The sequence below is a fragment of the Nelumbo nucifera genome, chromosome 3 (assembly GCF_055504915.1).
Source record: "Nelumbo nucifera cultivar China Antique chromosome 3, China Antique-T2T, whole genome shotgun sequence".
In the NCBI taxonomy this organism is placed as follows: Eukaryota; Viridiplantae; Streptophyta; class Magnoliopsida; order Proteales; family Nelumbonaceae; genus Nelumbo; species Nelumbo nucifera.
The window spans coordinates 98,386,197-98,398,251 of NC_142651.1; the positions used below are offsets into that span (position 1 = coordinate 98,386,197).

The window sequence follows — 12,055 nt, forward strand, 5'->3', positions numbered from 1 at the left end:
GAGTAGAGGGTACCAAGTCTGCACTGTCACCATCACAAAATCAGCCATCTTCGAATTGCGAGTAGAGGGTTTTCTACCAACCACACAAAACCACAACGACTACATTCATTGGAGGCATGGAAACCCCCAAAAGGAGAAAACGACCAGTCCTTTTCTTCCTTTCTGGAAAACTCTCTAAATATCAATGAGAATTCTGCAAAACCCTAGAGAAGAATGCGCAGAACAGAGAGAAAAGGAGACAACTGATCTGAACTGATTATCATGGCTTTGATACCATGATAAAACTCATATTAGATGTTCGTATATGTTCAGATCAGAAGAAAGAGAAGGAAAAGAGAGAGAGAAGGAGAAGGAGAAAGAGAAGAAAAAGAGCGAGAAAAGTCACAGCCGAACTAGAGAGAAAAATCTCAAAACCTCTAGTCGGCCCTTCTTTTATTTATACTCTTCTAAGATATACAAGGATTACCATTGTGCTCTCACTTAAGTGAGGGCCACATCAGCAGAGCAATACATATATAACTAAACATAAAAGGACTTTAGTACCCTTGTACAACCAACTCTAACAGGGCTGAGAGTAGGTTTCTTTCACAACATCCCAAATTTCTTTAGGTGTTTTTGCCCATAAGTAATTTTGGCTGATGTGTGGCTGCATAGAGTTGCACAGCCATGTCATCACCAAATAATTTTCCTGAATTCACTTAGCATAAGTAGGATCCTCCTTGGTTGGTTCCTTCACATAGAATAAAACTTATCCTCATCCTACTAGGAAAGCTGATCCTAATCAATTAAATCTAAGTACATCTCAGGGTGTCACACGAATACTCTCAATGTGGGATCCACAGTTTCCTACACAAAATAAGAAAAAGAAGATTACTTAATCATGGAATCAGCACCTAGAGGAACTATTAGGAATCAAATAATCAATATATAATAATTTCTTGAAAGAATTGGCAAAAAAAAAGCTAAGAGTTCAAATTTTGGAAAGAGCCTCTCTGTGTATCTTCAGGGGTAAGGCTGTGTACATCTGTCCCTCCCCAGACTTTGCATTGGTCGGAGCCTCGTGCACTGGGCTCACCTTATAGTATAGATTTATTTTCCTAATATAAGGATTTCTATAACTTTCTAACCCATATATATTGTTGGGCTAACTTCAAAATTGAGTTGAATTCCTAAAAAACTTCTAAAAGTTGACTTTTTGATCCATTACAAGTTTGACATGAATTTCTAACAAGAAAACAACCCAACTCATCCCAATTTTAATCCCAACTATTTGGGGTTGGCTAGACAAGTCCTGTCCTATGATTTTGCTCTATCAAGAGACATGTTTTCATTGTCTGGAGAACGTATTGGTATGTATTTGTCATTCAAAATCAATTTATTGCAAGTCTACTATAACTCCATTCAAAAAGATGAATATCCCCCAAAATGAAAATCTGTTGAGCTGTTTGAGGGTTTTGAGAGGCAAAATGTAGATGGATTGCTCGAGTAAGAAAATATAATTGGAAGAAGAAAATAACTTACACAAATGGCCTATAACTAAATTTCTAACAGTTACAAGTTCAACAAGCTGGAGATCTTGTTCAAGATCAAAGTGATTTGTGTAATTTAACTTGGAACAAGAATTAGCATGTCAGACAATGCAAATCTATACACACATCCTAAAGAAGAGGCAATGAAAGATGAGAACATTTAATACTAGAGTCTTGAATTCTGGAGATAATACATTTAAGACTCAAACTGCTAAATGTTTAATTGACTTTATGCTTTTGGTTGCCTGATTGGGGTCAAACTCTATTTACATAATGATCAGAGAACCTACTGGTAGATCTTAAATTTCTAGGTGATTGGGAGTGGCATTTAAGGAAGTTTGCCAGTTGGTTTTGAAAATCTAGCTAACTGGTTAAATCCAGGTCAAATGTTACACTCTGACTATTTGACCTCAGATTTTGAATGGTGTATTTCCAGACTCTGAATAGGCTGTGATTATTAGTAACTTTTTGGGAGGAATCTCAAATTTCATTGACATAACTAAAGCATACCATGTATTGCTGGCTTCACTGAATAGTGGGGCAGATGCCAAAAAACAGATTTGATCAATAAAAATATCGTGTACTTGTGGAAATATGTAAAATATCAGGAAATGGTGTGGAGCCTGTTTTAAGGAATTGAGAATAAGTAAGATAAGAAGAAGATGATAAAGGGGAAAACTCCTGTTTTATTTGATTAGAGAAGTAGAGAAGAAGAATTAGAAGATGATGGACTGGCCGATTCCCTGCCACTGAGGAAGAAGTAGAAGGAAGAAGAGGGGTGGTACCCCTGAACCAGTTAAAACAGGAAAGAAAGAATAAGGAAGATGGCTTGAGTGCCTATTCTATAAACCACGGAAACCACCTGTGGTTTTCCCTCTGAAATTTGTAACCAATGTAAATACACCCAGAATCTGTGAGTTTCTGGGTTCTGTAAAAAAGATAAAAAATGCCTAGAACCTGAGTTTCTGTATTATATATATATATATAAAGATAAAAACTCAGAATTTGACTTTCCAGATTTTATAAAAAGATGGAAAATCTGAGAAATGGCCTTTTAGTTTCTAGGATCAAGCCATTTTCTCAGGGTTGTTTCTATAATCAAGTATATGAAAACTGAACTAAACACTCAATTGTCCTGTCAGAATTGTATTCTAACTAGAATCCAGATTCTTAAAATGTTTTTATCATGTGACTTGGAGCAGTTTTCAGGTTTTTGTTGGTACTAGGGGTTTTTTTAAGAGACAAAATGAACAATATATTTTATCAAAAATAAAATGAACAATATGTTCTACATATGTCTAAACTCCTTTGCCCAAAATTACTTCTACTTTCTATTGTATTACTGTTACTGCCTTTCTTTTGGTTGTTTGAATACCCATCTCGGACAGCTGCTTGGTACCATCATGTCATCCTGATTCGAGGTCGGTTTCCATCAGGGCAAGCCCGTACCCACACCGTTCCAACCGCCATTTGCAACCTTGCATTGGGAATATCTCCCCATGAAATAAAGCACATTAGTACGGAGATATTCTCAATGCAAGGCTGTAAAGGCTGCTCTAACGGGATTTACCCTGACCGAAGCTGAACTCTCCTGATTCACCATATTAGGCATCATACAACACGACCATAGAAAGAATTCATGAGTTGTTCTATATTGAAAAATTGACCATATTCACAGGTGAATACTTGAATCACTAGGCTGTAAGAGGCTCTAAAGTTGATACTTTTGTCTACTAGCAATCAAAAACTGCAAGTAGTTGGGCTTTAACTAGATTCCATGAAAATTTTCTAATTAACTGATTTATTCTAACTTTTTAATGGATTCCTAATTTGTTTCTCTTATGCAGGAGATTTTTTCTTTTTCAATTGTATGCATGAAATATTAACTAATTCCAAGCACCTAGTATGGACCAATGTTTTAATGGAAGAGACATACTAGAGAGAAAGAAACATGAATTAAAATGAGGATAAATATAAAGTATGCACAAAATGAGCTGTATATTAAGGATAAAGTGTTAGGAGCTGTAGAGAGCCTCATTACATTCTTGCAAATGCATCAATCTCTATTTGAAATATTTTACTGTAAAATGATACCTCACAAGTGCTTTAGATACTCTAAATAGGTTAATCATAATGTGTATGCATGTACATATGTGTTAGGATTCACCTTTAAAGTTTAAGTTGGTCTTCCATGGAGAGTCCTACTTCGATTACTATATGAATTGCAAGGTATTAATGTAAGGTATCTCAAGATGTGGGGCATTTGTGTTATACTTTTAGATATAGCCCTCATAATTGAGGTTGATCTTGCTTGACGACACTAACCATAGAAGACCATGCAACTGTATAGGAGGAAGAAGAGATTTTGTAGACATCGTCTTGTTTATGTATACTTTCTCTTATCATGATATTGCAGATATAATTGATTAACTACTGTTGTCCCTTCAATAGGTTCATGACATGAAAACCCAAGCAGTGGTGATCGCGGGTCCATTTTCTTTCACCCTAAGCCTTCTGGCATCGATTTTTGCAGTCATCCTAGGTATGTTTGTTATAGGAATCAACTCTAAAACCATGCTTTTCACCAGCTATTGGAGGCTCAGCTATGTGAATCCTGCTCTATCATTGAAATTAGGAGTTAGGATCCATATCTGATTATACTGGACAGAACAGAATGGAAAAACAGGATTTACGTATCTGAACCCATATAGTTGGGACAAGGCTTAGATGATAATGATGATTCATGTCTGATGAGGGTGCATAGGTTATATGTTGGCCGTTGACCTGATGTAGTATTCCTAAACAGGCCTGGGGCTATAGGTGCAAGACTAGATGAATTACTTTACTTTTAAGGTTGCAGAAAATTAAATGTTAATAATGATTAGTAATTACTTTTTTACATGCAGCAATTAAGGAGTATATATGGACATATGCTGCTCTTGAGTTTGTCCTTATAGCTGTATCTCTCCACCTATTTTATTCTGTGGTGAGTAATCATTATCTCTACATAAAAACTTATCTTTTCCTTATTTTTATGGCTGGAAGATTTTCTAAGTGACTTTTCTTCCTTTTTGTTCTTTATTTACTTTAATTTGAAACTTTCTGCTTTCATTCAAGGGGAAAATCATCTAAAAGAAGTTATGAAGGAGACTAAACCATAAAACCACTGCATGAAAGTTGAACCTTAATGGCCAAATGCACATGGAATGTCATAGAGAAGCAAGTGAACCCTAATATTTGAAGCCAGAGAACCTCAAATGGAGAATGCAAATTGTCTTTTAAAGTAGAATAGGTTTAGCACTCTCAGCAGCAGTACTCCGAAAAGGTTTTGCTGGTTTATCTAATTTTATTAATCATAATAAAAACGGTTAATTGGACCATTCAGATCAAAGTGCCTCTCATGGTCACCTTAACTTATACCAACAGGCAATGGTTACAGAGGCAGGCTGCATAGTTCAGACTTTTCAGAATCCCAGTACTAGAGTGCAGAGATTAGTAACCAGAATCGTCTATTGAATACTCCAGGTAGCAGAGCACTGAGTTCAGATATTTTCATCTTTTTGTGTAAAACAATTTCTGATTGCTCTTATATTTGGACACACACATGCACACAAACACATTTTTCTTTCATCCACCAAGTCCCATCTCAAAACTTCACGTAGAACTCCAGCTTCCTTCATTTTTGTTTTTCCCTCCACAAACCAGTGTTTTCATCCTTTTGTGCAGGATGAACTCTTAACCTGATCAAATTTGATCACCTTCTACAACTATTTATTCAAATGCTACCTACAAAATTTCATTGAAAAATTCTAAGCTTAGACATATTTCTCTCAATTCAGAACTTCTCATAACTTTGAGACAAAATCTGTACTTTTTGCATTTAATTCCTAAGGTCCTTTCTAACCTAACTGATCTCTACTGTTAATCCTAAAATCATCACTAAACCTTTTCTGACCCATTATTAGCCTCCTATATACATCCTTGGGTCATTATAAGACCACATTAATTGGTAGCAAAATAGGCAGTCCTACATAATTATTTACTTACTGCATTTTGCCCTTGATGTGGTCTTATTATTTGCTCCATCAATTAGATAACTTGGCTTTAGGTATTCAAGTAAATCCTTCTTTTACTATATCTATTATTTTCCTTCTGATATTTACTTATTGCCTTGTGCAAGGGCAAAAGGCAGTGTAATTAATTTTCCTTCTAACTTTATTTCTTATAAGCACTATTTCCTTCCTATTGAGCTTTTGTGTTTTCCTTTTCTTTTGTTCCTAGTTCTAATTGCATTGTAGAGGTTCTCTCATCCCTAAGAATGAAGCAATGAGTCAAGAAATGGAATCCATTATCATAGATAACACTTGGGAGCTGGTCAATCTCCCTCCAAGGAAAAGTGCTAATAGGTTCTAAGTGGGTAAAGTACAATGTTGACAAGTGAATACAAAGGTACAAGGCCTGATTGGTTGGAAAAACCTATGGGATAGATTACCGGGAGACTTTTGTTCTGATGGTCAAAATGAACTCCAAGTAATGTCATCTCTTGCTCGTTATTTTTTTTTTTATCAAACAAATAACTTTTATTAAAAACATAGTAGTTAAGTACCCTTGGCTCTTTGTATACCTTCCAAAGCTGCCATAGTCTCAGTCCAAAGAGAATCACCCTCTCCTATTGGACCAGAATAAAGGGCGATTATCTTTCCTTCCTCATTCCTTAAAACTCCCCCAGTGCCAGAAGGCCCTAGGTTCCCAGCACTACTCCCATCAAAATTCAAATTAATAAAGCCACTGGGAGGAGGGGCCCAAACATGTAATGAAGGCACCACAATTGGAGCTGACCTTGCAACCTCCTTCCAATTTCTTAGCAGATCATCAGATGAGAAGTCATTAAACAGCTTCAAAGACTTCAGCCAGCCCACCACTCTAATGTGAATCACCTCCAAGACAGATTGTAGACCTCTTTCCTTATCTGAAAAGATCCTTAAATTCCTTTCTTCCCATATAGTATAGCATATTGCAGCCTGTTGAAGTTTGACCTGCCATAGAATTCTGTCTTGTTCGTTGACTGTAGTGTAAAGTAGACAGCAAGAAGTAGGAGAGGAAAGAAGAAAAGAGAGAAGAGAGAAAAGAGAGAAAGGCTGGTTCGAATTAGGGAAAAAAGTTAATCCCTTGATTCGGCCAGACCTGTTATTATATTATTAACTTATTGGAAAAGACTTGAGTGCCCTTCTTTAAGTAAGAGGCACTCGAACTAACATAACAGTACACATCAGCATTCTCAACAAGTACAAAGACTGAAATACCCCTTCACTAACACTACTAACACTCCCCCTCAAGCTGGTGAGTATATATCATATAATCCCAGCTTGTTACATATGTAGTCCACTCTCCCCCGACTCAAGCCTTTTGTAAACAAGTCTGCCCACTGGTTTCCCATACTAACATATGCAGTTTCTATCACCCCATTCAGCACCTTCTCTCTCACAAAATGACAGTCAACTTCGATGTGCTTGGTTCTTTCATGAAACACTGGATTGGAAGAGATATGAACCGCTGCCTGATTGTCACAATAGAGCTTCATTGGAGTACTGATGTCATATCCTATCTCCTGTAGAAGGTTCCTCAGCCACACTAGTTCACAAGCAGTATGTGCCATGGCCCTATATTCTGCTTCTGCACTGCTTCTTGCCACAACTGTTTGCTTCTTACTTTTCCATGTTACCAGGTTACCCCCCAGAAAGGTGCAATAGCCTGTGGTAGATCGTCTATCAGACATAGAACCTGCCCAATCAGCATCGGTGTATCCTTCTACTACCAGTTTTCCACCACTTCTGTACAGCAAACCACGACCAGGAGCTCCTTTCAGATACCTCACAATCCTTAGCACTGCATTCCAATGTGGGACCAAAGGTTTCTGCATGAACTGACTCACCACACTAACCGCAAATGAAATATCTGGCCGAGTAATGGTTAGATAGTTTAGTTTGCCTACAAGTCGTTGGTATCTGCCAGGCTCTTCAAACACTTCACCTATATCACTGCTCAGCCTCGTATTTGTTTCCATAGGTGTCTCAGCCGGTTTAGTACCCAACAATCCTGTTTCTTCCAGTAAATCAAGCACATATTTCCTCTGGCACAAATTAATGCCATGCTTAGATCTTGCTACCTCTATGCCCAAAAAGTATTTCAACTTGCCAAGGTCCTTTGTCTAAAAGTGTTCCTGTAGGAATGCCTTCAATCTGTCAATGCCCATTTTATCATTCCCAGTCACAACGATATCATCCACATACACCACCAATATTATTTTACCTGCCGAAGAGTCAAGACTGAAGACAGAGTGATCAACTTGGCACTGTTTCATACCAAACTTCTTGACCACCTCACTGAACCTACCAAACCATGCTCGAGGGGACTGTTTAAGTCCATAAATAGCCTTCTTAAGTCTGCATACCTTACCATCCTCCCCCTGAGCAACAAACCCGGGTGGTTGCTCCATGTAGACCTCCGCAAATCACCATGCAAAAAGGCATTTTTGATATCGAGCTGATGGAGAGGCCAATCAGACATAGCTGCAAGAGAGATGACGACACGAACTGACCCTATCTTAGCAACCGGGGAGAACGTCTCCGTGTAGTCAATGCCATAGGTTTGGGAGTACCCTTTGGCAACCAGCCGCGCCTTCAGGCGCTCAACACGACCATCTGGCAAGTACTTAACACTATACACCCACTTACAACCGACAGCCTGCTTCCCAGGAGGAAGAGCGGTGAGATCCCAAGTGTGATTATGATGCAAAGCAGAGAGCTCTTCTTCCATAGCACGGCACCACTCTGGAGAGGTAAGGGCTTCCTGGACATCCTTAGGAACAACCACGGAGGATAACAAAGATATGAACTGGCGATGGGAAGCGGAGAGGTGGGTAAGTGAAACAAAATTGGAAATAGGGTGAAGGGTGCAAGTACGCTTACCTTTCCGTAAGGCAATAGGAAGATCTAGGTCGGAGGCTGGTGTCGGAGCTGGAGCTGGATCTGTCGACGGTGAAGCTGGAGGAGCTGCAGCCGGTACACGTGGGCGATGTGTATACACGTGACGGATGGGTGGACGGTCAACCAGTGGTGGCACCGGAGGCAAGGACGTAGGCATGACTGGAACCAAAGGAGGTGGATCAGCCACAGGAAGAGGAAGAGGAGGTGGTGATGTGGGGGAAGCAGCAGCACCGGACCCCACGAAGAACGGAGTAGACTCGAAGAATGTAACATCAGCACATACCAAGGAACGACGAGAACTAGGATGATAACACTTGTACCCTTTCTGAGTTTGGGAATAACCAAGGAAGATACACTTCACGGAACGTGCATCTAACTTGTCAGTCCCAGGACTCGGATTATGAACGAAGCAGACACACCCAAATACCCGAGGAGAAAGCGGAAACGGAGACATGTTGGGGAATAAGACACTAAAAGGAGAACGACCATCAAGGATAGACGTGGGCATCCGATTAATTAAGAAACAAGAGGTGAGCATTGCATCGCTCCAAAAAGTTTTGGGAACATTCATGTGGTGCATGAGGGAGCGTGCCGTTTCTACAAGATGGCGGTTCTTTCTCTCAGCAACCCCATTTTGTTGCGGAGTATAGGTACATGAAGTTTGGTGTATAATGCCATGTTGGTCCAAGTATTCTCGAAAAGATGAAGACAAGTATTCACGACCATTATCAGAACGGAAAATTTTGATGTGAACACCAAATTGATTGCGGATCTCAGCATAAAATTTCTGGAAGATGGAAAATAATTCACTTCTTTCTTTCATTAAATAGAGCCATGTCATTCTTGAACAGTCATCAACAAAAATAACAAAATATCGGTATCCATTATATGACATCACTTTATAAGGACCCCAAACATCTGAATGAATTAAAGAAAAAAGACTCGACACACGGTTATCGACCCTAGAACGAAAGGGAACACGATGGTGTTTCCCAAATTGACAAGACTCACAATCTAAAACAGAAAGTTGACTCAATGAAGGGACTAAGGACTGCAACACTTTCAGCGAAGGATGACCAAATCTACAGTGCCACTGGAGAGGAGAAATGGATGACTGAAGAGCCGTTGACGTTCGTCCACCACCATCAAGATAATACAGTCCACCGGCTTCATGCCCTCCACCAATCTTCATCCCCGTCTTGAGATCCTGAAAAACACACATAGAAGGGTAAAAAGTGATGGAGCACTTAAGGGACTTGGTCAGCTTACTAACAGACATAAGATTAAATGGAAGCTTAGGTACATATAAAACAGAGGATAGGGATACAGGGTCTAGGTCAACATTACCAACACCACAGATAGATGACGTGGTGCCATTAGCAAGGGTAACAGATTGTGATGTTGAGCAATGAGAGAGATGAAAACACACCTGGAGTTCCCGTCATGTGATCGGAGGCTCCAGAGTCAATAATCCAGGGGTGGGGTGTGGATGCCAAACAAGCCATACCTGAGTGTGCAAAGGAAGCTGTGTTCTGCTGCGACTTGGATTGAACAAACCTCTCATACTCATCACGAGGAACACTCACCATCTCCTTGCCTGGACCATCTGAGGGAGTAGAAGGCATCGGGTCAGCTGACCGTTTCTCCTGTGTAGAGCTGAAACTGGTGTCACTAGTCATGGCATGGTTGGCCCACGTCGAGGGAGGACCATGTAAGTCATAGCAGTAGTTAATGGTATGTCCATCCAAACCACAGTGAGTACACTTCCGTGGACCCGAGCCACATCCTCTACCACGAGCTCCCCCTGAATCTCTGCCTCCAGTACGACCACCACCACGGATATGTGTAGATCCACCACTACCACTCTTGCCAGGCTGGGTTCCTCGAGTCCCACTACTGCCACCTCGGCCTCTTGAACTGCAAATGCTGATTTATCGGAGACATTAGAGTCCATAGATCCAATGGAAGCCCTCCGAAGACGAGCAAACACCTCCTCTAAATATGGAAGAGCAGATCCCCCTAGTATCTGGGCTCGTACTGGTTCATACTCAGACTTCAGCTCCACCAGAAACCGTGTCACATCAAGCTGCTCTCGCTGTTGCTGTTGAACTTTGACATCTGAAGTGAGAGGATGATAGACATTTAACTCATTACGGATATTCCTCACATTGGCATAGTACTCCTCAAGGCTCTGATTTCCCTGTTGCAGATTGAAGTATTCCTGATACAGTTGATATACCCTAGTGGTATTATCCTGACCTGAATACAGTTTCTTAGCATGATCCCACACCTCTTTGGCTGTGTCAAGAAACATGAAGTTCACACTGATTTTGGGTTCCATACTGTTCCACAACCATGTAATGATCTGTGCATCTTCCTGTTCCCAGTCTTCATACTCCTGAGAATTAGCGGGGGGTTTCTCCTCTCTTATATGCTTCACTTTCTTCTTCGCCTTCAGAAAAACCTCTACAGACTTGGCCCAAGGGACATAATTCTCTCCATTCAGTTTAATGGAGGTCATTTGGACATTCAGGTAGTCAGTAGATATCATGACACTAGGTTTACTATCACTGTTATTTGCCATTGCCAAACTCCCTTAATTCTGAGCACTGAATTAGGAGCACTACACACTGCACACTACACACAGACACTTCACCGAAATCTGCACACTGATTTCAACAGCTGAGAACTGCAACACCACAAACCCTACTCACCGAAATCTGTACACTGATTTCAGCAGTATTAAATGCTGAAAACTACAACACCACAACCCCTACTCACCGAGGTCTACACACTGATTTCAGCGATATCAAAAGCTGAAAACCACACTTGTAACACCACCAACATTAATCCACAACTATAGGAAGCTTCACCATTAAGTAGACACTATTGCCATTCGAATCACACACAAACCAGCATAAACCCTAGCATACTGCAATCTGAAAACCCATCATGCGAACTGTACTACACCTCTCATGTATTCCATAACAAAAAAAAAATATATAAAAAAAACGTTACCTCATCGCCTGAAGGCCAACCATACGAAGGGCTGAGACACCACTGCACCACACATACCAGCCCTAACTAGGGCTTAGAAACCACAGCAACCAATCACCAACGACACAATCGGAGGCATAGAGACCTCCTAGGGAAGAGGGCGATCACTCCTTTTCAGCCCTTTTCCCAGTCTCCAACTCATAACTGAGAACCCCAAGTGAAACCCTAATTCGAATGCGCAGAAGGCAGAATTCTAGCAAGTCTGATTTGGTGAACCTAGCTCTGATACCATGTCGAAGTTTGACCTGCCATAGAATTCTGTCTTGTTCGTTGACTGTAGAGTAAAGTAGACAGCAAGAAGTAGGAGAGGAAAGAAGAAAAGAGAGAAGAGAGAAAAGAGAGAAAGGCTAGTTCGAATTAGGGAAAAAAGTTAATCCCTTGATTCGGCCAGACCTGTTATTATATTATTAACTTATTGGAAAAGACTTGAGTGCCCTTCTTTAAGTAAGAGGCACTCGAACTAACATAACAGTAAACATCAGC

At 40.2% G+C, this 12,055-nt stretch overlaps 1 protein-coding gene across 4 annotated transcripts in view; it reads left to right on the forward strand.

Annotated features, from left to right (window-relative positions):
• The window catches only part of LOC104588426 (uncharacterized), a 42,768-nt gene that overhangs the window by 26,032 nt on the left and 4,681 nt on the right, over window positions 1-12,055 (forward strand). For all 4 annotated transcript variants that reach the window (XM_010246353.3, XM_010246354.3, XM_088900569.1 and 1 more), the window contains 2 exons: window positions 3,981-4,071; window positions 4,436-4,515. In XM_010246353.3, coding sequence (XP_010244655.1) covers window positions 3,981-4,071; window positions 4,436-4,515 — 171 coding nt within the window. The remainder of the gene's footprint in view (window positions 1-3,980; window positions 4,072-4,435; window positions 4,516-12,055) is intronic.